General features: G+C 48.1%; 1 protein-coding gene and 1 long non-coding RNA gene across 3 annotated transcripts in view; one reads left to right on the top strand and one right to left on the bottom strand.

Annotated features, from left to right (window-relative positions):
* NHSL3 (NHS like 3) overlaps positions 1-26,644 on the bottom strand; it is a 55,287-nt gene extending 28,643 nt beyond the window's left edge. Inside the window, exon 1 of one of the 2 annotated variants that reach the window (XM_083625138.1) lies at positions 26,389-26,644. In XM_083625138.1, the coding sequence (XP_083481264.1) occupies positions 26,389-26,626 (238 nt within the window). In that variant the 5' untranslated portion in view covers positions 26,627-26,644. Of the gene's footprint in view, positions 1-8,540; positions 8,853-26,388 lie in introns of those variants that run through there. The other variant, XM_083625139.1, reaches the window with a different exon arrangement.
* LOC310767883 overlaps positions 1-26,660 on the top strand; it is a 936,392-nt gene that overhangs the window by 259,435 nt on the left and 650,297 nt on the right. The gene's annotated exons all lie outside the window — the stretch shown is intronic.

The following is a 26,660-nucleotide window of genomic DNA, read 5'->3' as shown; positions in this document are numbered from 1 at the left end:
TTACCTGCCAAGCAGGTGCTGTTCTGCTGCCCATCAGCTGGGGCTCTTCCTCTCAAACTGCACACCTCTCTTCTCATTCTGGAAACTGGCTTAGATGGAAAAAAGAAGTTCCTTCTGCACACACACCCCCTTCTAAATCAAAGAGGATTAACAGCTGAGGAGACAGAGAGGGGATATGATAGCCTCCTTCAAATATCTGAAGGGCTGTCACATGGAAGACTGAGCAAGCTTGCTTTCTGCTGCTCCAGAAGGGTTGACCCAAACCAATGGATTCAAATGACAAGAATGGAGATTCCAACTAAATCCTAGGAATAACTTTCTGGTGGTAAGAGTGGAACGGACTCCCTAGGAAGGTGGTGGACGCTCCTTCAGTGGAGGTTTTTAAGCAGTTTGGATGGCCATCTGTCAAGGATTCTTTGGCAGCGATTCCTGCACTGCAGGGAGCTGGACTAGACACTTCTACAGTCCTATGAACTTGCCTGGGTAGGACTACGCATGTTTGAATGGCACAATAGTGATGGCTCTCCCAAAAAAATGCCCAGTGGTGCATCTCTGTGCCTGCAAAGGGGCATGGTGCAAGTCACCTTCAAAGGTCCTGGAGGAAACAGTCCAAAGAGCCTGGTGGCTTTCAGGTGGGGTCAGTCAATCTACTCCCCAGCCCTATACTAGCCCCTCGAAGCACTTCCAGACAGGGAAACCCCCCCCCTTTGTGCTTAAAGTCTCATAAGCATACAGGATGCTGCCTTGCCACAAGTTAGACCCACTGGTCCACAGGATTCAACACTCTCTATACCGACTGGCAGAAGGTCTCTAAGTTCCAGGCAAGGGACATTCCGAGCCCTACTTGGAGATACCATCAGATCAGGGATTGAACGTGGCACCTTCTGGATGCACTGAGCAGCAGCCCTTCCTGTAAACCAGATGTCCCCCCCACACACACCTTGTTCCCAATGGGTGGCATCTGGCCACAGGCTGCATTCCACCATGATGACTCAATGGCATGCCTGGTGTGCCCATCCTCCATAAGGGCGTGATCCTGCTCTCCTATCTCCATAGCCTCCAAGGCCTTCCTAGCAGGGGTTCCAGCTAATGTGGTAGCAGAAGTCAAAAGGGGCAGGAGGGAGCTACATCCCAGCTCAGCATGGGCAACAGAAGTTCCTAAATGAAACCAGGCAGTTTCCAAGGCAATGCACTGCAGTGCAATATTTGGGGCACCAAACCAGGGTGGTACTGAAAGGGGAACTTGAGCATTCAAGGGCTAAGACTTGAGCCCAACCTGAGATCTCATTTTAGTTACCTGAAAATACACACATACACCCCCTGATTAACTCTCCAAATTAATTCTGGGCTTAACTTGTGCCAGGGCTCAGTCTATGAATAATTTTTTTAAAGAATGCCACAAGGCCTGTGCAGAACGCCTTTCTGTCGTTACTAAATAACTGAACCAGGTCCCTCAGTCTTAGGGATTAGGAGTCAAAGCGATGCCTAGTCATGGCAGAACCAAAATATTCAGTGGGTGTTTGCTTGAATACCACCCCTACCCCTCGGTTCAGAGTTTGCTTCTGCCCCCTTCTGGCCACCTAGAGGAGATGCAGCAGCCAAAGGCATAGCAGAAGACGTCTTGGACCATCGCTCAGATCAAAGGCTGCTTAATGCATCCAAGCACCTAATTGCTAAGGTCCTGGTATGAGGAAGAAGAAACATTGCAAGATTCCTGGAGCAAAGGAAAAACCAGCTGGGCAAATGAACAACCCTACAGTCTGCATTCAGTGCCAAGGCTCAGTTAACAAAACAAAGAAGGGAACACCGCTAAACATGTGCAGAGTGCACCAGCCTGTCCGGTGACATTTCCTGGTGAAATCTATTGTTTTGAACATGACACAATTTCACAGACGTACTTCTGTAAACATAGTTGATCGGGGGCGAGGGAATCAAATCTAACTTATTTAATGCATTTTTATGTAATATTTCCTCCAAAATGGCTCTAACCCTCCCCCAGCCACATTTTTTATTCCCATAATAGTCCTACACATATAAGCCCTACACACGAGGAACCAAGGCACAGTCATGGGCATTGAGCGCATGCACACACACACACCTCTGCTTGCTCTCCCTCATTTCAAGGATGCCCTGGTGGATTGTGTCCCACAATGACAACACCTTCCCCAATTAATTCACTGTTTTGAGGCAACTACTTCTCCTGCCCCCTTTTCGACCAAGACCCTCCCATTTCTCAGAGACTGGAAGTACAGGGATCCAACCGCACCACTGCCCCTCCTTTTTTTGCTACACACAGAGAATTGGGGGGCCCCAGGCAGCCTTAGACCGTCCTGCAGGGGCAGACACACCCCGGCCCCCACCAATCGATCCCAGCTGAGCGCCTGAAAAACCGCTGAAGCAACACAATGCACATTCTTTTGCTCTGTGGCCTCCGATGATCGGTTGCTATGGCGCTAGGACTGAGAACAGACCAAAACGCACTCCACGTTTTCCAGACAAACGCCTGCCCCACCGCCACCTCTCCCTGCTATCGCCCTCTCTCTGTTCACACATGTGGCCGACTCTTCTGCCACAATATGCCTTATCAGCAGAGGCCCCGTCTCCTCCTTTGTCAGGGGATGAATGTGGCATTCAAAGGAAGGGCCTCCATCTGGCCTTGCCCACATCTCACTGGATTGCTATGGGGACTGACAACACACAGGCCTACCTGAGATAAAAGACTGAGGCACTGGCAATATTTAAACTTCTCTTTCTTACCCTAACCCCAGGAAAGGTTTAAGTATAGTGCTGTGGCCCCGTGCCCTCATGTTCTATCTTGACAGCAAACCCCTGCTGTAAGCAAATGGCAGCCTTGAACTTAATCAGCTGTGAGGAGATTTGCTTGGGTTTGGTTTTTTTTAAGGGGGGTTCTGTTTGCTACCCTGGGCTCCTTTAGGGAAACAGAAACAACAACAGCAACAACAACAATTATCATCATCATCATTATCATTATTGTCTGGGATCATGCCACTCATCCCTTTCTATACAGGATGTGAAATGCTTTAGTACAGCCTTGTTGGCTGGCTGGGGCTGATGGGAGTTGTTGTCCAACAACATCTGGAGGGTACCAGCTTGGCAAAGTCTGCTTTAGGAACACAGGAAGCTGTTGCCTTATGACCATTGGTCCACTTAGCTCAGAATTGTCTATGCCAGATGTTCTTGAACTCAAATTCCCATCAGACTCAACCAGCATGCTCAATAGGCAGGGATGATGGGAGCTGGAGTCCAGCAGCATCTCATGAGCAACAAGTTCAACATGAAAAGTGATGGCCACACCAACTTGGATGGGTTTAAAAGAGGATTGGGCCGATTAATGGAGGGCAAGGCTATCAACAGCTAATGCTCTGCTTTCACAGCTGGGGGCCATAATGCTTCTGAATCCCAGTCTCTGGAAGCCACAACACAATAAGCAGGAAAGTTTTCCAATTGCTGCATTTGTTTGCGGAATTCCTGCTTGTTGCTGTGCTGCTTAATGCACAGGCTAACCCCAGATTACGTCCCTCTCTTTTAAAAAATGACATTTTAAAATTATTTCCCTTCTCTTTCTTCTGCCCAGCATCTGCATGCACAAGCTTCCTAGGTCACCTCTAAACTGCGTGGATTCCCTGTATGTCCCGGAGAGTGTTTTGAACCTGGGCCCACTGTGTATACCTTGTATGCCACTTCAGCAACCAACCTCAGCTTCGGCCATGCACTACAAGACATTTACAGTCAACCCTGAGAAATCAGAAGGAAGGCGCTGGAACAAGCAACAAGTTGAGCCCAATGCAAACCTCAAACCATCTGCTGCGGAGCAGTCTCACCCACTTCACAGAGTATCGCGAAGGTCAAGGTCAAAGGACTCCACATACTAGACATGACACCATTCATTCAATTAGCAATTTGTGGATGGTGTTGGCTTGTCTGTACTAAACTGTAGATTAGGATGCTGCTGGAAGCAGGGGAAGGGGGCCTTTAACACTTGGCCAGATCCACCCTCCTGCATTCCCAATCCCAATGCCGTATCTGCTATTCAGTTTTTAAAATATAAAAAAGCACTTGCACAATTGCTCATTGCTCAAATGGTGTCATGTCTAGTTTGGCCCTCAGCCTGGTCCTTTATGTAATCGTCGTTCCAAAAAGGGGAAATTTCGCAGACTGCACATGTGGAATGGGAAGGGCAGGCGGTTTAACAGGAGCACAGAACAGGGATTTCTGCAGGCACCTGTTTGTCTCAAGTCCCTGCAAGACAGAAAGACCACATCTGCCCAGATTCCTTTTTCAATTGAAAGTACAAAAGTTCAGCTCTCCTCCTTGGCATCGGATCACCCAAAGAGCAGCGTCAAGGGTATTCCTGCAATGCCAACTTTGGGGGATGACTCAGCTGCCACTCCATCCATCCATGCCCAGGGCTTTCTCCCTCTCTTCAGCAAGGTCTGGTACAGTGCCAAGAGCCAAAACGTTGGCATTGCAATAGGTGTTCTTCCACCACTATTACTGCTACACATGTCACACAGTGTTTTTCCAACGACATCTTGCAAAATACCTTGCCTGGAAAGTCTGACACATCAGCAGGCAAATAAGCAGGGCTGTCTTGGCCAAGGTCACGTCACAGAAGGGTTTCAGAAATCAGCCCAGGAAGCCTGCAAAATCCATGTCTGACTCTCAGGAACCTTTATTCTGCCAAGACATCGGGCCAAGTCAGGTGCCATCCCATATCCCAAATCAAACTCATAAAGGTGCTTCTCATACTTGGCTACAAGTGGCAACTCTGAGTTAGGGCCGCCAACTATTTTTATTGGTCCTGCTCCCCCTGGGCCTTTCACTGGAGCCTCACATCAAATAAGTTGCAGAGGAAGTTTCACTTGCTAGGTTTTTGCATGTCAGGTGGCTTTTAGAGGCACATGACCAGGTGACCACACGGCTTTGAATACAGCCAGGAAAGCAAGACTTAATCTGAGTCAATCATGCTCAAGCCAACCTGGTGCCAAGGCTCAGCATGGGAAGCGGAAGATTTTATTATTTTAAAAACCCAGAGCTTCTGCCTTTCCATCACCAACAAGCAACTCACAAACTTAAGAGTCTCACATTTTAGAGATGAATTACAATTTATTCATACTAAAAGGGTGGGTGAAGAACAAGGCAAGCTCCTTTTCCTAGCACAGATTTAATGAACATTAAAAAGTTTCATTTCTCAGTTCTTCAGTACAGTTTATCTTAGCAGGCAGATTGATCAGGAACCCAAGGGCGCCTGGAGGGGGAAAAACATCATCCCTGTACAATAATATCATCAGGGAAGATCCTCTAACATTTGCCTGTTTTGTTTATGGGGAAATGCAATTGCAACAACCTGTCCTCTAAAAAAACAGTAAGCTTTGTTGTTAAACAGAGAAGGGGAGAGGGGCCTTAGTGCAGGGGAATAAACTAACAGCCCCATACGGTAAAAAATTAAGGAACTGAACTTTCCTGTTTACAGGGATTATCACCCCATTTGTGTCAAGGTTTTCATTTGGAAAAAAAAACATCAGCTAAACAGAAATTCCTGTTTTGTGGGGGTGGAGGTAAGAGGCCTTGGCTTCCCTGAATCAGCAGCAACACCAAAAACAAAAACTCAGGAGTCCTGACCTCCCCATCACATGCTATAACCACAAGCGCATCAACAGACTGAAAAATAAAGTGAACTTTTGAGTCCCTAATCCAGCGGCTGTTAATTAGGCAAACAACATTTATACTACCAGCCTGCTAGGGGGGGAAAGTACAAAGTGTATTCACAGCCACAGTCTCTCCTTATGCTCCAAAAGACCAGCGCTCAGCACACTGAAGGACACCTGAGCACCAATTAGCTGCTTCTTAATATCCTTGAAACAAGCAGGGGAATTTTTATCCCGTCTTTCTACACACAGGAGTACCCAAGGCGGCATTAAAAAAATGTATCAAGATATTAACATAATATTATTATTATTGTAATCCATCAATGTATCTGACACTTTGCAAGGTGGCATAAGCAAATAAGAGGGGTGTCAGCTGCTCTGCATGTTTAATCTATACTTTGACAATGGGGAGGGAGACTAAGAGGTGGGGCAAGGAGAACGAGCAACGAATAAAGCAGCCGTCCTCAACCTGGGTACCCTCTAGTTGTTTTGGACCACAACTCCCATCAGCCCCAGCCAGGAGGGCATTCAGATTGGGGGAGGCTGAAACACAGAGAAACAGCTGGATGAAAATATAAGTGTCTGCTGGCAGAGGCAGTTTTAGGGTTCGGCCACACGGGGCGCCACACTGCAAGGGGCACCACATTAATGCTGTAGAACAGAGCGTGAGAGGTGGTGGGTGGGGTGCCGAATTTTTGCATCACACAGGGCACTGCTGAAATTTGAGAGTCCAGTGTCCACTACTGCTGCTGGATCAGGCCAATAGCTCATCTAGCCCAGTGGCCAACCAGCTACCCATGGGAAGAACGCAAGCAGGACCTGAGCACAGCAGCACTGTCCCCTCCTGCAGTTTCCAGCAACTGGTATTCAGAAGTTTACTCCCTCTGACAGCGGTGGCAGAGCACAGCTATCATGGCGAGGAGCCATGGATAGTTTTCTCCTCCATGAATCTGTCCATTCTGCTTTTAAAGCCATCCAACTCGGTGGCCGTCACTGCCTCTCACAGGAGGGAACTCCACAGTTAACTATGTGCTACATGAAGAAATACTTTCTTAATATCTGTCCTGAATCTTCACATTTGGCTTCATTGAATGTCCACGAGTTCTAGTGTTATGAGAGGGGGAGGGAAACTTTCCTCTCTCCACTTTCTCCTTGCCACGCATCATTTTATGAACTTATATCATGTCACCTCTTATTTGCCCTTTCCTCTGAACTAAAAAATCCCAGATGTTGCAACCTTTCCTCATAGAGGAGTTGCTCCATTCCCTTGAATGTTTTGGTTGCCCTTTTCTGAATCGACTCTACAATGTCCTTTTGGAGGTGAGGTGACCAGAACTGAAACGGTACTCCAAGTGCAGTCAAACCTGGATTTGTACAATGGCCTTGGGATACTGGCTGGTAATATTGGATGTGAATGAGAAGGTGGATACTGGGGTTACAAGCTGACCTGGGTGGGGTGGGGAAGCCCTGCTCCTTTGCCGTTAATATCAGAATAATCTGCAGAAACCTATAGAATGAGCTCTTCACAACATGGAGATAAGCTTTCTATTCTGCTAATACCTGTAAGGCTTCTTTTAGAGGTTCAGGCACAGAGGATGGGAAAACAGTTGGCAACCTTAGTTTTGAGGATGGCATTCACACACCAAGTAGTAAAAGGGTGGAAGGCTCTAAAAGATTTTAAGCAAGAGGAAGAGCTTGCGTTTCCCTGGTCTTCTGATTTTTTCCTAATGGGTGGAGAGGATATTCTAATCCAGGCCAGTGACTCTACAGAAGAACAGTCCTTCCAGATTAGTTAGGCTGATTCCAGGGGAGTGATTTCCTCTGTGGGGTGGTTATATTAGCAAAGCACTAGCCCTAGAAACCCACAAAGCAGCCTCAGGGCTGGTTGCAACACCAGAGATGGCCCAAGGACAGGCCCCAGGTTTCTCAGAACATGGCAGGGAAGCAGCTCTTCTGAAGCAGCAAGGGAGCTCCAACAACAAGGAGAAACCACAGCAACAACCCAAAGTTTGCCACTCAATGCACGATCAAACCAAAAGCCACAGCCCAACCTGGCTCTCTGTTCAGTGTTCCTATGTGACACGTGTGTTTGCAAATGCATGACTGTTACACTCATCATTTTTTAAAATTATTGCTGGGTCTTTTCTGGTGCTTTCGTAGCTGCCTTACAAATCTGCCAACGGACAAGTGTTATGCAGATCTTGTGATGAATAAAATAAAAACTGAGCCCTGGTTTAATTTCAGATTTGGTTCCTTCAGGACTCCAGAGCACCTTCGCAAATTGCTTTTTCAATGAAACCAGGAGACCGTCTCCCTTGCGTTTTGACGTGAGGATCTTGCACTGGTGAAGTGTATTTCCCAGCTGCAATTTCCTAGCTGGGTCCCCAAGCAAGAGGCGCCAGGAACTCTGGGACAGCAGGGTAAAGAGCCAGGTGCGGAAGAGCATCTCTGGACCTCAGATTTCAGAACTGCCAGAGCAATGAGAGCTCCGATTCAACCCTAGAATCTGACTTCATAGCTAGGCCACGGCTCTGTGTTTTGGACTACAACTCCCAGCAGCCACAGGAAGCTGCTCTGGAGCATGTGAAGACAGGAATGTCTCTGAGCACATGCCAGGTTAGGTTCCCCTCATACCTGAGAAAAGCCAGAGTCCGCCCCCACCGTATCTGCCACTTTGAGGAGGGATGAACATGGAAGTTAAGGGCCCAAGGAGGAGTTTTGTACTCTGGACATTTGGGCAGGGGCGGGGGCAAGTCATGAGGATATTTGCCCCTTTCGGTCCCTTCCCCAAAGTGGCTGCCTCACAGCAACTCCCCAGCCACACCCTCCCTGCCAGGCCTCCCACAGGCTCCCCACCTGACAAGCCCGTACCTGTCTTCAGCCCTGCGGAGCGGCCAAAGTTCCAGAGAGACCAGCTCTTGGCGTTTGGGGGGCTCCACTTGTGGTACGAGTTGCCCATGGTGCCCGTAGGTGCAACAGGCACCTTTCCCCGTCTCTTCCTCCTCACCCTGCCCCACCCACCCCCTTGTTACTGGGAGGAGGAAGAGGAGGAGGAGGAGGAGGAGGAACAGGGTGCTTACATGACTGAGCCAGGCAAGCCTTCTTTCTCCTTGGCTGGGTTTCCGTGGCGCAGAGAGAGAGAGAAAGAGGGAGAGGCGCACAGGGCTCAGATCTGCCTTCCCATCCCTGTGTCTCTGGGCCGCTGCCTGCTTTCAGCACCCACTAGCTCCCTCCCTTGCTTGGTCAGGGAGCCAATCGCAGCAGGCAAAGGGGAGGGGCGCGTGGGGTGGGGGGGTGGCCTCTTGTCTTCTTCCTGCCCTGACAGCTTTGCTGCCTCCTAGCTCCATCTCTCGATCTCACTCCTCCACTGTTACCAGAAGGGTTTTGTTTCCAAAAAGTGAGGGGTGACCCAGCTAAAAGTTTGCCTGAATATCGCACCCCTCTGACTTGGGGGTGCTCACTGGAGCAGGAAAGAGATATTGCACATGCTCCAAAGCCCTGTTCCTGATTTACATGTTCTGGGGCCATGCCCAGCCACAGGTGGACGCCTTGGCTGACAGAGTCCACAAGGCGGCAGCATTTTAGGGGGAAGACAAAAAAGTGACTCAGAATCTAGCTATCCTTCACCATACCTGTGGAAGTCCTTTACAGTCAAAAGCATTATAATTTTACTTGTCTGAAGCTTATCTATGTATCTATCTATCTATCATCTATCTAACTATCCATCCATCCATCCATCCATCCATCCATCTCAATTCCCTCCTTCAGCCATGCACATTCATTTGTTCTCTTTCCCCAACATTCTGTCCCGCTTTAATTTTCTGTCACCTTTTGATTTCCTTGGCGATTTCCCCACGCAACGGCCAAACTGCTAAGGCACAAAGCAAGAGCAGCTGGGAAACAAAACAGACTTTGGAGAAACAAGCTATGGTTTGGTTGTCGCTGGGACAACTCATGGTTTCTTCAACCACAGTTAAATGTAATGTGCAAACCAGGCCATTATTTATCACCTATGACAAACAGTTCTGTGAAGCTTACAAGTTTGCACATTCTGGCCCATGCAAGTGCCAGTGCCATGCATAAGAGGGCCTTAGGTAGGCTGTCCTCTGCCGCTACCTTCCCCTCAAAATGAAAATGGTGGCAGCTGCTTCATTCAGACCATCTCTGGTGGACACCAGGTTAAATATCCCCCCGTTTGCAGCTGCCTTCACTTAAGTTTACCAGTGAAGGTGTAGCAACATCCACCAGAGAACCCCTGAGCATAGAGTGGAACTGGCACAGCTGCAGGTGCCTCATAATCCTCATTCTGCAGTTGTAATATATCGATCTTTCAGTGTGGCAGCACCTACACTTTGGAACTCCCTGCCTATTGATATGAGGCAGGCAAGCACCTTCACTTCCTTTCAGTGCCTACTAAAAACATTTCTTTTCAGGCAAGCTTGTCCAGATATGTAGAATGCTGACTTGTGTTTTAATCAGTTCTTTGCTTATTGTTTAATTATCTTTTGAACGTTTTAAACAGCTGCTTTAACCATTTTTATTGACAATGTTATTGTTTTATTCTTTTGTGAACTGCTCTGAGGTTTTTTCCTCACAATCTAGCAGTACATACATTTTATGGCATGGCCTAACATTTGCTCGCAGTTTGGAGCAAGGCTGAAGATCCTGGTGTGATTAGGGGTTCCCAAATATATCCCATGCTCTTCTGTGGCTCTAGGCCGGGGGTTTCCAGATGTTGATGGACTCAAACTCCTGTCAGCACTGACCATTGACCATACTGCCTGCCAGAGGCGTACCTAGGGGTTGGTGAAACCAAACTCTGCTGGGACACAGGCCTGGGATGAGTTTGGGTGTGAAAAATCACCTATCAGACTATGGAGCGCATGGTGTAAATGTGTGTGCTGACGTGACGCCCCTGTCGCAGCAAGTTGAAATGTGGAAGAAACTTCCCATTCTTCTCACAGCACAAAGACATGCACTTTATTTATTTATTTTTGCCCTTCACCCTCGCACTCACTCTGGATGCTTTGAGTATTTGGGTCAAGTAAAATGTAGTCACTTTTAATGTGGCTATTGCAGTAAAGTGTGTTTTTTGGGGGGGGGTTGGCTGGGGGGGTGCCAATACAGCTCCTTGCCAAGGGCACAAGAGATCCCAATCTGCCGACTACAGCTGATTGCTGAACATCTGGAGGGCACCACATTGTCTATCCCTGATCGAGACAGATTGGCAGGTGGAAAATACTCAAATTACATATCACATCACAAGTGCTTTTAAAGAAATGTCAGAATCCAGGAAGGGCCTTCGGCAAGTCTTTCAGTGAATACAGGAAACTGCCTTGTACTACTGAGCCAGGCCTAGCATCAGGCCAGCAATGGGACTGTAAGGTCTCAGAAAAATGGGGGGCGCGCAGTATTTCTTTCCTAGCAGCCCTATTAAAAAAATTATTTTAAAATGCCATAGATTCTAATCTTTGGGCTTTCAGCATGCCAAAAAGGGATGCAATCTTCTGACTATCTCAAGAGATTCCCCACCCCAAACCCCAACTTGCTCCTTAATCTTGACTAGAAGTGAGGTCCCCTGTTCTGCTACAAATACAAGGAAATATCACAAATTATATTATTATGCATACAATACTATACACAAGTTATAAAGCAGAAAGTAACCAGGACATATACAGATGCATACAACAATGCATATTACTTTATAAAGCTCATATGTATTAATATACTGGTAACATTCTTCTGCACAAAATGTTGTACAGCATAGGGCTTGACTGTTTTATATACATTTATATGTTTTAAAAAATGAGTCATTTTCTATGTAATTAGTCAGGCTTACAAAAAAAAGAAAGGACACCAGACATTGCACAGGCAGATGGCATATAAGCAGGTCCTGAATACGAGAGGCAAGCGAAGCCCAATTGGATCGGACCCAGCAAAATCCATGTGTAAATCTATTTCAAATGGATTTCTCCTTCACCCAAATGCAAATTCTGCTCTACCATCACTGACCTACGGCCCCACCCAATGGTCATAGGACATCCCTGCAGCTGTTATTCTTTGCCCCATGGCCCACCCTGTCCTTTAAGATGCCATGAAAGGGAGTGGGTGGCGCTGTGGTCTAAACCAATGAGCCTCTTGGGCTTGCCGATCAGAAGGTTGGTGGTTCGAATCCGTGTGATGGGGTGAACTCTCTTTGCTCTGTCCCAGCAGTTCAAAAGCATACTAATACAAGTAGATAAATAGGTACCACTGCAGTGGGAAGGTGCCGGCAAATGGCGTTTCCGTGCGCTGCTCTGGCACTCGTCACTGTGTTCAGTTGCACCAGAAGCATGCTGGCTACATGACCCAGAAAGCTGTCTGTGGACAAACGCTGGCTCCCTCAGCCTGAAGCGAGATGAGCGCCACACCCCATAGTCAAATTCGACTGGACTTAACCGTCCAGGGGTCCTTTACCTTTACCTTTGCCTAAGATGCCATGGCAGCATCTGTCCTGCCCCTTGCCAATAATTCAAAATTCAAAGAAAACAGAATGTAAGAAAAGCAGATGTATGCAAACTGGCAGCCTTGCACTGCCCTAAAAATGGGCACCAAATCTGGAATTTATTTCAGCAGGACACCCCCTCCCTGCCAAGGGCTGAAATCTGTAAAAGGGAATGGAAGGAAAGCTTAATGAGTAAAGCTGATTAAATGAAACTGCTGAGTATGTTATGGGTCATTGGGGGTTAGCGGGTGAAACCAAGTTTTGGGAGAGTCTAAACAGTTTACAGAAAGGCACTTGAGTTTCTGGGTCCCTCAAGAAGGAAACTAAAACCCTTCTGGGTGAAAACAAAAGCCTAACACCAAAAAGCCTAAGTTAAGATCTGAAATCATTAACAGAAATAAGCTAAACGTTGGCCAGCTATTTCCTGCTGAGACCTGATTTCGGTCCCTCTGCGGCTTGTGCCTTCCTCCTGCTGAAACCAAAATCCAAATCGATGGAAAGAAATGTTTCCCATTCCACCTGCTCCCGTGCAGTCAGCTCACTGGGTTCCATGGGACTTGTAGCCAGGTAAGGGTGCCTAAGATGGCAGCCCTGACTGAATTGCCCCTGACTTCCTCACCTGAAGCTGGAGAAATACAGAAACTCAAAGGCACCTACACCGGTTTGACAAGTCAAATCCATTCCAATTCATATTTGTTCAGCTCTTCACCTTCATTTCTCACCCTCTCCTGTGCCAGAGACCATGTCAATGATCATATTGTCTTAAGAAAGAGCACGCTCCTCATACACAGAAATCTGACTCCAAAACAATTTGGTGAGTTTTAAAAATCAGATCTCAGATTATGCTGTTTGCAAAAGCATTTCTTGCACTTCCCCCTCCCCTCCAGGTAGAAGAGGCACACCTCTCTTTGTTCAGTCTGAGAAGCTCACCCTGGTTTCCAGCTCAAACCAGACACTGGATTCCTGTTGCGCACATTTTCAGAAATGTCACTCTTGGCCTTCTGCGCCCTGCAGATTAACAAAATTATTTCACAAACACTTGGAAACTATTTAAGCAATTAAGGTTGAGGCCAGCAACAGTGTGCTTAGTAACAGCTGAAGGAACCAGGGAGCCTTTCTAGCACAGCATGCAATTGAACCCTACAAAATAAATGGCATCTTGTCACACATCACCTTGTCACCAACATCTCACATCTCTGCATTCTTCCTGTGCATCCTGGTTGCTTAATAGACTGATGCAGCTAGAGACAGTGCCAGGTAGGAGTGGAGTCTCCATTACAGACCCATCTCAGCCTCATTGGGTGGTTTCATTTGGGAAAGCCACTGCTCTCTTAGGAATTTAGCAAGCAGTCTTATGCCTAGCCAGGCCAATGGTCCCACTGAACCCAGAATTGTTCTCTACCTCTAAGCCAGGATCCCTTTAGCACTGTTACCTGAGGACCAAATTAGATGTGACTTAATTGGGCAATTAATGACTTAATAGTGCAATTAACATGCACTATTGAGGTTTTTTTTTTACAGAAAAGTAAACAGCAGCCAAGGAATGGAAGATGGGAGAAGAAATTGCAGCATCCGGCCCTTGCAAATTAGGGAGAGTTAAACCCTTTCTCCTTGCAACAGTCTCAGTGAAAATGCTCCCTTTCCACATTTTCCGTCTTAGTGCTAAAAGATTCAACTCTTTCCCCCAGCCAGTGACAGCTAAAACATTCTGTTTTGGGACTCACCTATTTCTGCTGAATGTATACTCTTCTGTTCATCTGGAATGGTTTTCCTTCTTTTTTATCATTGTAATGGTTTTATAGTAACTGTTTTTTGAACTGCAAGTTATATTGTTGTGACCAACCCTGCAGCTTCATGGCAGGTAAGAAATCTGATAGATGATAGATAGATAGATAGATAGATAGATAGATAGATAGATGCTGATTTATTATATCCTGCTGTCACCTGCTGTTTCATGTTCACTTCAAGCCACAGCTGGTCCAAGACATTTTGCCACACTTTGCCTAACGACCAGGCCGGCTCTGCTTCAGGCTGCCTTGAAATGAAGTGGAGCACTGATCCATCTGGCGTTCCCTGCTCCGCTTAGGGAAGACTCTCTAGGCTCCCTAGCAGGACTCTTCCCCTTTCCCAGGGGACTCTGCCACTGAGCTGTGCCCTCTACCACTTTGTGCCCAGCTCTGATGGATTTTCCCCAGCCCTGCTGCTAGGCATCATTTGGTCTGGGAATGGCCAGGAAACCAGGCCAAGTGTGCTGTGCTGCTCCCCCGCCCCACTGATATTACACAGTAAAGACAAGGGGTCCACAACTGATGCAGGAGGTGCTACTGTGCCAGGCAGATCAAGAAGCAGGAGCCTACCTAGAGAAACTGAAAAAAGAGCCCTAGCAGATTAAGGGGGCAGGTATCTAGTTCAGCTTCCTGCTCTTTCAGTGGTCAACCAGATGCACTAATGGGAAGCCGAAAAGCAGGACTTGAGAGCAAGGGTACTCTCCCAACTTGTGCATCACAGCAACTGGCATTCAGAAGCATGCTGCCTCCAACAGAACTATCATCAGCCCTCAAAATTCACCAGGCACCTGGTGCATTTTGCACCTGGCTATTGGCCATTTGTGACCAAGTGAAGATGTTTGGTTGCCCGGATGTCACCTGACGTCTCCACCATCTGGAGGTGCATGCCTGGGGATCCTTGGATCCTGACTGTTTTCAGATACTGACAACACATCCTGTAGAATTCTATTTGTTATATTTGATCAGAAAGAATTTCAGGAGCCAAAAAGTCATATTGAAAAATACGACTTTTGAGATGTCTGGCCCAAAAATGACAACTAGGCATTCCGTTTTGGCGACTGCAACCCTGGTTTAATGAGCCATTTGGTGTCTAGCTAATATATCTGAGTTTCTAACACTGGGTAGCTTGGCCAGTGTTCCTCAGAAGAGGAACTGTATGGAAGCTGAATGGCCCTTTTCTCTACAGTACTGAACTGGACTCGCTTGCTTGAGTCATCTGGATCTAGTTGCTTTGCAGATGCCTTGGTATGCCATTTGTGGCCTGGATTATGGGAGTCAAATCTCGGGGCGGAGGGGGTGGCGTTGATGCCCATCGGCATCCTGCCTTTGGACCAGGCTTACAGGTCTCTTTCATCCCTTGTGATTCAACAAAGTAACCTCAAACTCTCTTTAAATTTCACACCCACTCAAATTCCCAGGCATTCCTAGTACAGGAAAAGAGACATGGGCTTCAAACTAGCACTGCTCTGTGATGAAAATGAAGTGCACACAAGACCATGTATTTCAATGCTTGCAGGTTTTGCAGCAATGCAATGTCAGATCCTGTGTGTGTAAATGCACAGCTGGGATTGGAGGAGAAGGAGGATAATCCTATTTGTTGGAAAAGGCATTTTTCAAAGTAGACTGAATTTTAACTTCCGGGTTGTGTAACCTGTCATTCATGAAAGGGTTAAGCAGACTGTACCCTTCCTTTTTGAGGAGCCAAGAGATGGCAAGGATACTATTTACTAACAGAAGAGAGGAACTCAGCCAGGTAGCTGTAGGGGGAAATGCAGTTTAAAAGCAGCAGTTGGGATGAATGTTTGTATAAACAGGGAGGGTCCCCGACTGTTTCAGACTTTTAAAAATAATAGTTACCAGGAGCCTGCCTAAAGGAGGGAAGGGAAGATACTTCAACAGCACAATGTTATGCATTCTCTCATCTTGCGAACACCATATAAGACACACACTTAAACCACAGGGATCCCACAAAAGAACCCCGGGAAATGAAGTTTGCGAAGTGTGTTGGGAATTGTAACTCTGAGCAGAAACTACAGTTCTCTGGATTCTGTTATGGAAGCTTTCTGCTTACTTGTTTCCAGGTAAGGATGCCCAGGCCAAGGAAGGAATGGGAAAAAAGCAGGGAGCAGAATTTCTTCCCACAAACTGACTTGTGGAACTCCTTGCCACAAAATAACAGCCAAGCCAAGCGCTCCGCTGGCTTTTAAAACAAAAAGAACCCAAACACAGATATAAGCACCGACAGGGTTGAGCTGTGGAAGGAAGAGGCATCTGTGCGCACACATGTTTTCTGTTTATTAAAACAGACCAACTCTGCCTTGCATTTGCAGCCCGTGAGGACAAATAAATATGCAGTTGCAAGCTGCTAAAATGACAAAAACCACAGTGAAGACTTTGGGAAATATTAACAATGGCTCTTTGGTCACAGAAGCCCACTTCCAACTGACAGCCACAAAGAGGAACTCCTTCCTTGTGGACAAGTTTGTTTCATTATGACAACTCTGCACTGCACAAATGCAGTCTGCTTTTTCTTTTCTGACAGCTGGCACCTGTGTGAATTCCCTAGCTGGTCTCCGGAGCACAGAGAAATCAGATATCGTTTGAGGCAGTCACGCAGAAATCTTTTTTTTAAATTGCCCCTGTCCTTGCCAGCCCAGCACCCCCAAATGTTGTTGGACTACAACTTGCATCAGCCCCAGGTCAGCACACCAGCTTGCAGTCCAACAACATCTGGAGGGCACCAGGTTGGCAGAGGCTGCTTTCACACTCTGTGCAACATGACGGCGAGGAATTTTTGTAAGGAGTTTTCCAGGTCTGGCCTTCCCCCAATCTCAGCTCGCAGCGGGTAGAGAGGTCAAGAAAAGATTCTGTAATCAGCCTGGCCTTTAATCAATGGCATCTATATAAATATACAAATTACAAAATTACAGTGAAGGTGCCTTTTAAACCATCCATTGACAAATTGCACCAATTAATTTGTTAAAGCTTGCAGGCACAGTCAGAGTGGATGGGTGTGTGGATAACACAGGATGCTGGAGCAATCATTAAGGAGGAGGGGGCAATTCAAGAGCCCTCGTATGGTGGTAGGGAGAAGACTTAATGCAGCCTTTCAGATGCTTTTGGACTACAACTCCCATTAGTCCCAGCCAGCCATTAGGAAAGGCTGTTTTAACATACGAAGCAAGGGAGATGTCTGTGTGAGGCTCTGGGGGTCCTACTGCAGTAGATAAAGGTAAAGGGACCCCTGACCATTAGGTCCAGTCGTGACCGACTCTGGGGTTGCGCCGCTCATCTTGCTTTATTGGCCGAGTGAGCCGGCGTACAGCTTCCGGCTCATGTGGCCAGCATGACTAAGCCACTAAGTGCTTTCGAACTGCTAGGTTGGCAGGAGCAGGGACCGAGCAACGGGAGCTCACCCCGTCACGGGGATTCGAACTGCCGACCTTCTGATTAGCAAGTCCTAGGCTCTGTGGTTTAACCCACAGCGCCCCCCACGTCCCTACTGCAGTAGATAGGTGGGAACAAACTGGTCCCAGGAAATCACCTGGCCCAGCACTTGAGAGTTTTCTTCTTAAGAAAAAAGAAAGAACACAAGCACCAGACAAAATTTCACCAAGTACTTCATGCGTGAACATGCCCTGCGAGTCTTCAGAATGGGCAGCTTAGCCAAGAAATCCTGTTTCATGCCTGGCTTGTGGGCAGACGGCCTTGCTGGGATATTTTTGTGGTTCTGCGCCACATACCTGCACTTACCCCCCTGCCTGCTGTATTCATTAGTCCAGAATAGGAGGCATTGCACAGCCAAGGAGAGTGGGCTGCCCTTCAACTGGACGCCAAGCCCCACCAAGCCAGGAAGCTCACTGGGTGACTTCAGCCCCCCTCTCCCCCTGCCTAAGCCTACTCCATGGAGTAGATGTGAGGAGGATACAATAAGGTAAGCCCAAGTATGTTGGAAAGCGAGAGAGGATTCTTTCACCAGCTTCGGCTAGTATCCCAACTATGTCCATTCCTTGACCACATGCACTGCTAATATCAAAGCTGGATTACTGCAAGGCACTCTATGTGGGGCTCCCCTTAAGGTGGGTCCAGAGGCTGCAGCTGCTGCAGATTGCTTAACGCAGCACCCTAAGCCCCAACATGTAATGCCTTTGCTAAACAAATTGCACTGGCTCTCAGTATGCCACTGGACCGAGTTTAATTATTTGCTTTTGCTATACAAAACCTCTATTGCCACAGTACATATATTAAGCCCTTGGGAAACGCCTTAACTGCCCTGAATCTCAGCCAGGGAACTATAGTTCTAGGCCAGCCTTCCCCAACCTGGTGCTCTCCAGATGGACTGGACTACAACTCCCATCAGCCTCAGCCAAGGCTGGGGGAGGCTGTTCAGTGCAGAGGGTCCTGTACTGGTGGCCTGAGTGGGGGATTGGGCCCGTGCACCAGCAGTACAGCTCCAGGCAGTGCCCTCCCCTTCCTGCACAAAGCTGAGCATAACACCGGTACATGTGGTGGAGGGAGGGAGGTGTGACATCTAAATCGCTTTCAAACTGGTTTGAATTTCAGCATAGAGGCCCTTTACATATTTGTGGAGCCAAGGCCCTTTGCAATGATCCCTCTTGGGTGCCTAGAGTAACAGGTGTCTGGTCTTGGCTGACCCACAGTGGTAGGGTCTAGTTCACAAAGGGAAACAAACAAACAAAAATGGCCCTTGAGAGTTGAGCGTAGATTTTTCAACACCTGGAAGGCCCAGCTCCATCAGGTAAAATCCACACCCCAGCCTGTAAAAAGGGAGCAAGAGGGTCATGCCTTGTAGAGTATCCTGCAAACTGGATGCAATATACAGAAAGGAGGAACAGAAGCAATTAAAAGGGGCAAAGCAGCTGGCCTTTCCTTAGCAGTGCTGGTGACAAGCTGAATTGTGTGCAAGGATCTGAGTTCAGTTCAAGGTTGAGCAGCAAACCAAGGTTGTGTCAGCAAGCTCAGCCAGACCGTCACTCTGCAAACAGGCAAAGTTGTTGCCTGGGGAAGCAGCACATGGCAACATCAGTGGCATTGGGTTTCTGCAGATTGTTGTTGTTGTGAGCTTAAGGGCGGGCTTTCCTTGGGAAAGGAGCAGAGCAAGGGGAACACCACTCAGACCCATGCTTTCTAGGCATAGAACAAGAGGAAGTGTTGATAACACGCTCTCATTAAATGTATATCCTGGGAAGGGATGCTACTTTTGCATGGAGTCAATCCTAGGTCCATTCCATCCATAGGCTTTTTGGGGATTGAAAACATTTACACATACTTCTTCCCCTAAAATATGTATTTTGTACTATTTTCCCCCACCCACCCATATGAAATAGGCAATTTTGTGCACTTTTGAACCGGAACTACAAAATTCAGAGAAGGGTGTAATTCAATGGACAGCTGTGTTCAAGACTAGCATATTAGGTTGGTTTGCTTCAAAATGTGGGCCAAATTGATTTCTCTTCCATTTCCTACATTTCAGACACATCTCTTAGTGTGGATACATACCTAGTGCCTGTCTTGCCAGACAGAAGACTGAGAACAGAAGAGATATCAAATCAAGGAGCGGGAACATAAATGTACGCACCAGCATCATTTCAAGAGCAGAAAAGTCAGCATGGAGCCGAAATTCTCTCTCTGCCAACCTTTCCCAACCTGGTTCCCTCCAGATGTTTCGGACTCCCATCAGCCTCACCCAACACAGTCATAAAATGCTAGGGGCTGGTGGGAGTTGTAGTCTGAAAGATCTGGAGGGCACCAGGTTGGGGAAGGCTGGTCTACACCCTCAGCTGGAAACTTAATGGTCCTCTTGCCATCTGGGCCATCAGCTGCCTCCTGCTGTAACTGCTGGCAGTGGACAGCCTGACCGCCATCCACATGCGGCAGATCCAGTCCCCACCTGAGCATAGGCAGCTTCAGCCACGCTGCCCAATAGTGGAATGCGCTGCAGCACCCCAAATTACATGAAAGAAACTAGTAAAAACCTAATAATAACCATCTCAATTTTTATAGGTCTTTCACTCTACTGTCAGAAGGCGCTATAAACCAGTCCCCAAGTTCCTGCCCAGCTGGAATTGCACCGGAAGGCCTTGCCACCCACCATAACACAGAACGTGACCAACCCAAGGCCACGTGGCCGGCAGTCACCATCGCCCTGGGAAGCTCATCTCCTAACTAGGCCATGGCAGCTTCTGAGCCCTGCCTGGTAGGAGGTGAGCGGCTTCAGCAGCCGGAGCTGAAAGGGTTGAACAGGGTGTGGCTCTTCCGCGTTATGCTTCTTGAAACCAGAGAGTATGTTGTGATGACAGACTTTGGTGATTTCATCCAGCAGCAGCAGCTCATGGGAATCGTAACAAGCCATCTTGCGTGGCTGAAAGAGGGCAAGGAAAGAACCCCGATGGCTGTTTCCCTCTCGCCTACGTAATCCTAAATATTTCCACCGGCAGATCCTTCTGCCCACATGTTTCAAGCACTTTTGGTTGTTCAGGAGGCACCCAATTTGAACCTTGTTTTCAAGCAGTTGTCCCTCTTTATTTTTCATCTAACAGATTTGTAGACCACTTTTCAGGAATCCACCCCTCCCCCCCACACACACAAAGTGGCTTGTGAAGAAATATAAGCCAAAATAAAATAAAAAATACAATACTAAAATCAACTAAAACCAACATTTGTTTCAGGGCACTACTAAAAATAACTATGGCTTCTTTTTTTTTTTTTGCATTTCCTTGCCTTGAGGTCCAACAGTTCTAGAGACCATTTGTGGTCATATTGACCTTAAAAACCCCTCTAAGCCTGGTGTCTGTAGGATCCCCTCCTTTCACATGTGCCACTGAGCCGGTAAATAACAGGATCCCAGCCTTGAGTTCCATCACTTCAGGAGGTCAGGTCGGTCTCAGGAAGCCCTTTTTCCAGTGGCCTCAGGGCTTTGGAATGGTCTCCCAGAGGTACATGTATAGAAATGTACATATTTTGAGAAACTAGTGTGGTTATTTGCCCCCACCTAGAACAGCCATGATTCTGAATTTGTGGCCTGTGCAACACACATCCCTGCTCCCCATTGCAAAGCTATGCTCCAGTCACTTACTCTATCCAAACCAACAGTCTGACCACTGGAGCAGCATTCCTCCGTTCCACCAAAGAGGTGTGCTTACATCTTCAAAGATGCAAGAAGAGTCTGGTTGTTGGATGAGGCCGTAGCCCAGGCATAGGCAAACTCGGCCCTCCAGATGTTTTGGGACTACAACTCCCATCATCCCTAGCTAACAGTTCAGGGATGATGGGAATTGTAGTCTCAAAACATCTGGAGGGCCGAGTTTGCCTATGCCTGCCATAGCCCTATCCAGCCCAGCATCCTTTTTCCACAGTGGCCAACCAGATGCTTCTGCTTTTATGAAGAAACTGAGCAATAAATAATCCCTGAATCTGCAGGATGTTCTGGCTTCACTTCTAAGCATTAGGCAGGTGCTCCAACAAGTGACTGCCTGCTAGAGATACCTATGTGAAGCAGAGTGCACATCAAATTATAAATTGCAATATAAGGGTTATAGTAAGCCTAGTCCTTACATTGCAGGGGGGAGGCAGGCAGGCAGGCAGGGGGCTGGATGCCTTAAGTCATAGAATCACAGCTGGAAGGGTTCTATGAACCCTGAGGGCCATAGAATCATAGACTCATAGAATTGCAGAATCGGAAGGGATCCTGAGGATCTAGTCCAACCCCTTGCAATGCAGGAATCCTGCCCACAGCTACCCCTGGGTGGACTCGAACCACCAACTTACAGACCCACAAGCAGAGACATAAGCTGTTTTCCCTAGTATTAGACCAATCTGATCCCCTCCTGATGTTTTGGATTACAGCTCACATAGGCTGTGGCTGATAAAAATGAAACATCTGGAGGGCACCAGGTTGGGAAAGGCTGGATTAGACTCAGGATCAGAGTGAAATTCATGGGTCCCTCTTAAGGGTAGGACTGGGGGGGGACAATGTTTTCTGCACTGACTGGACAATGAGCCCCTTCAGCATGCTTCCCTGTAACTCTAAGCCCTCCAGTGCCCATGTACAAATATTGAAGAGGGCACCAGCTGTAAAGAAATGAGAGGTCTGTACATCTGCATTTGCTATCATGCAATAGCCCTGAATCTTAAGGGCTGTGACTTCTCTGGCCTTTTTTGGGGGGGGAAACTCTAGCAAAAGTGCTGAGAATCTATATTTGGAAATTGTGCCTGTAAGAGGGTAGAGAAGCAGAACTCAGAAGAAGAGGCAGAGGCAGGAATTGTGCGGATGGGTGGTGAACTGCCAGAGGAAGCGAAACTGCAGCCAACTCACTTTGAGGTTTCTAAGCTGATCCAGAGAAAAGTACGCCTGTCTTGAGAAGGTCAAACGCACATCGGGGCAAGTCTGCACATCATGGTAAGCCCTGGTGTATGGCTTATTGGGATCAAGCAGGCGGATGGTGTCCACTGCCCAATCCCTCCTTCCAATCACAAGCAAGAGCAACAGGCAGGAAGTCCTGGTGTGGTGTTACTTCCCAACAGAGTAAGACTGTGGTTTCTGTCTCCCCAAAGCAGCTTTCTTGGGACCCCAGATGTTGCTGGACTTCAACTCCTATAAAATTATCTTATTTATTTTTTATTTAACAAAATTTATATACTGACTGATCATAACAAAACCTCTGAGGGGTCCTAGTCTGACACTCTAACCACTACACTACACTACACTACACTACAACGCAGCTGAACCCCAAGACACCAAAAGCCAAGGTATGTTCTGAAGGCAGCACCACCTTGCTGAAGTCTATCAGGTCTAGGTCTGGTCAGTGCCTGGATGGGAGACTGCCTGGGAACCCCATGTGCATATCAATGTAAGCTCTGCGGTGGGAGAAAGGCAGGATATGCATCTTAAGAAAAATAAATACTTGCAGTATTGCTATATTCAAATGAGGCCATTTATTCCCACCATGCTCACTGCCAACGAGAAGATCTGGCTTTCAAGAGGGTCTCCTCAAGAGAGCTCTTGGGAGCTGATGGAGACCTGTCAGAGGAAACTGCTGCTCACCTATGTTACTGTCCTGGAACGTTTTTACTCTTTGATTTACGAGGATCTGATGTGTGCTGTTTTTATATATTGTAGTGAGTTGCCTCAAGCACAAGAGAGACAGGAGCCATAAAAAGATAAATTTAAGGCACTTAAAGTGACTATCTGCCTTTTCTAGGGGATGTTCACAAAAGTATCTCATTTCAGACTTTTCCTCAGTAAAGCCTCATGGATCCCACACACAAATGTCAGATTCCCAAATTCTTGCAAAGACAAGGGAAGAAACTGATCCTGGTCCTCTCAAGGTAACTCACTGTGTATTTTGAAAACAGCGATCAGATTCTCCTCTCAAGGGACCTATATTCTTCAAACTGAAGCAGCAACTGGGGTCCTAGGAGCTGAGCCAAAACAGCAAAGGGTGCCCATCACTTGTAAGCTTCCTGGGGCAGGGAGGAAGGGGGCATCTGGCTGCCCACTACTGGGAACATAAAGCTGCACTAGCTGGACTTTTGGCCTGACCTAGCAAGCCATCACTTCTGCACTGCAGCCTTTCCCCATATTCTCCAGACCTCTGGTCATGGTAGATGCTCTTCTTTGGATTCTTTCCAGCTTCTCTCATGCCATTCTTGAGAGTTCAACAACCAGTATTCAGCTCAGTTCTGCATACAGAGTTGAACATGGTACCCTGGTGCCAAGTGGAGGGGGACCAGGAGAGGACTTCCATGTCTCACTCATGTTCCACACCAAGATGGTGCCTGTTTGCTTTGGAAAGGTGCTATAGTGCTGATTCGTGATCACCTTGTCCCTTGGGCTTTTTGTCTGCCCTGCCAGGGTTGAAAAGCACAAGCGCACCTGGACAAGGGGACAAAGGAGCAAGCAGCTCAAGGGCCAAGGCAGGTTGGACTCCTGCATTTTAGGGGGTTGGACTAGATGCTCCTTGGGGGACTCTTCCAAGTTCCAACTCTACAATTCTATGATTCTGTGAAAAGACTGGCATCTGGAGCAGGAGATGGACAGCGCTGGAAATGGAATGGGCAGATAGTAGCGAAAGTTCACACTGAGAGCACATCGCAGATCTCTTAACATGAGCAGACTGCCACTACAAGAAAAGCAGTGTGGTTGGGGCTGAGTAAAACAAAGGACCACCAAGACAAGGCCAGAGTTCCTCTGAACCAAGCCGGTACCAAGAGAAGCTTCTGGGTCAATGGGTCTAAAAAGTAGCTGCCCATCGCTCTTTGGCCAAGAGGCTTCCTGAGCTCTTTAGAATGCCAAATGCCACATCTGCCAGAGTGCCAGGACAAAAACAACGTCCAGCTGCTTATGACGTCATGGACACAGGGCAATCAGCATGCAGAGCTTGGCAAGGTCACAATTAGGCATGCCTCCCTGGGTCAGCACCACAAGTACACACCCATTTCCCAAAAGGTTTTCTTCTGATTCTAAAGGGTGGTGATGGCAGCAGCCCAGAGGATGCCCCCCCCTCCCCATCCTCAGAACAGTGGAGTCTCCTTTCACTTGCTTCAATGCTCCATTGGGACATTGCTTTAGGTTTATCAGTGTTGTTATTATTACTATTTATGCCACTTGTGGCCTCTGTGACACAGATTGGCTACCCAGGGATCTGGTTCACTCCAACTCAGCACAGGCATGTTCACAAAGACCAAGCATGGCAACACCTCGTGTGGAGTTTTTCTGCACCTCTTCACTCCACATCAAAGTAAATTGGGGAGGAGCTGCTTCCAACAACAGTACAGCAGCCTCCTTCCTTTGTTTCCCACCAACTTGGGTGTACATCACAGTGTGCACAGGGGAGAAACCGTTTGGATGTATGGAGAGAGGAAAGAGCTTTGCCGATAGTGGAAACCTTAGAAAACATCAACAAACATGCACAGGGGAGGAAACTATGTTGAGATTCCTGCATTGCAGGGAGTTGGACTAGATGACCCTTCCAACTCTACAATTCTATTATTCTAAAAAAACAAAAAAAAACCATAGTGGAGACAGGCTCAGGGTGGGGCCAGAGCCACAGTTCAGCTTGTGCAAAACAGTGGTGCGGACTGGGGAAGCATCTGGAGCTGCTCCAGATTTCTCTCAGGATCTCTGACCTCATGAGTCAGAGGGAGAAGGAACATGCCCACTGAACCAGCAACAGCCTTGGGTAGAAATGGAATTTGCAATGGGGGGGTAGGTGGGGGCGGGTAGGAAGGAGAGGCCCACACCTCTCACTGCTAGAAAGAACGAGCTGGCTGCAATTGCCCAAGCCCCAGAAGAACCAAATGCAGCTCTCTCCCTGCAAATACACACACAGGTTACCCAAAACTAGGACCTGCTGCACTCCGTGCTGACAAAAAGACACGTTTGCTGCTGAAGAGGAAAGTCAAAATGATGACCCACAGCTCCAAACAGGCACTCTTTAAAATAAAAAGATGGAGATGGGGACAGGAAAATCCCCCTGGGAGGTAGCACAGGGGGCCACGTCTCAGATTGTTTTGTGCCATGCTGCAGATTCCATGCCCCTTTCCTCCTTCTTCTGAACTTAAAAACACACACATTTCCTCTCAGTCATGGTGCTGAGTGCCACGCAGGTGAGAGCCCAGCCACTGGCCATCTTAACTTGCCCAGGGGCACTCTGCACATTTATGCAACTTTGTGCCCTGAGCCTGTGCCCCAGCCCTCGAAGCGCCTCCCACACCTGTTTCAAGCAAGGCAAGGAGGGAATGGGTTAAGTTGGCATGAGGAAGTAAGTCAAGGAATGGCGGAAGGCTGGTCGGAATGGCATTATAAAGGCTTGCCTGGGGATTTGTTGGCAGCCCACTCAGCCATGGGCTATAAATGGGGCCTGGTTTCAGTAAGGTGGGGCGGAGTCATCGATCATGTGAAGGATTGATAAAGCAGGACAAATGTCTCAGGAAGGGAAAGCAACTTTAGGCAACTTGGGCTTCACCTTGGAATCGACTTTCAGTTACAAGGAGCGGACTTGGAATGGGCGACATATTCACTGTAACACTGTTCACGTGCAGAGCTAAAGCAGTTGAACCCAGCTCTATTCTCTAAGTACAACCTTTGGCAAAAATTCAGAGCTTCGTCTAGGCCAGGAAATCACAGGGGCCGAGTCCAAGTTAGCACGCGATTTCCGTCCCACGGCGTATCCCTTGAGCATGCGGAAATATTCATAAAACAGAGTCTAGCTAACCATGTGCAGAGCGCCTTCCCGCCGCCACCGTGGAAGCACGACCAGCCCCAGGCCAGGGCTTGGCTCGGGCTGGCACTCACTCCAGCTCCACCCTGGCAAGTGTGAAGCAAGACCACGGGAAGACCCGTTAAGCATGTGCAGAGCGCTCTTCAGACCCCTCCCGCCCCGCAGCTGGGATCCGGCTAGCGACCGGCGCTGCCGCCGCGCCTTACCTTTGCCCTTGTGGCGCTCGTCGTGCTTCTTGCCCTCCGCAGGGGGCGCGCCAGGAGGGCCCTTCGGCTTCTTCTTCCGCCTGCCCCGCAGCCAGCTGAAGGCCCTGCGCAGGCTAGACGAGCCGGACTTGGGCTTCTTCTTCTTGGGGGGTGAGGCGGCGGGGGAACCGCCTCCCTTCTCCGCGGGGATCCAGGTGTCCTCGGCGAGCGCCGCCGCAGGTGCGCTCTTCCCGGACATCTCCCTGGCGGGCGGCCAAACGTGGAGAGGACGC

The sequence above is a fragment of the Podarcis filfolensis genome, assembly GCF_964270895.1.
Source record: "Podarcis filfolensis genome assembly, chromosome: 8".
Classification (NCBI taxonomy): Eukaryota; Metazoa; Chordata; class Lepidosauria; order Squamata; family Lacertidae; genus Podarcis; species Podarcis filfolensis.
This window is presented reverse-complemented; position numbering and strand designations above follow the sequence as displayed.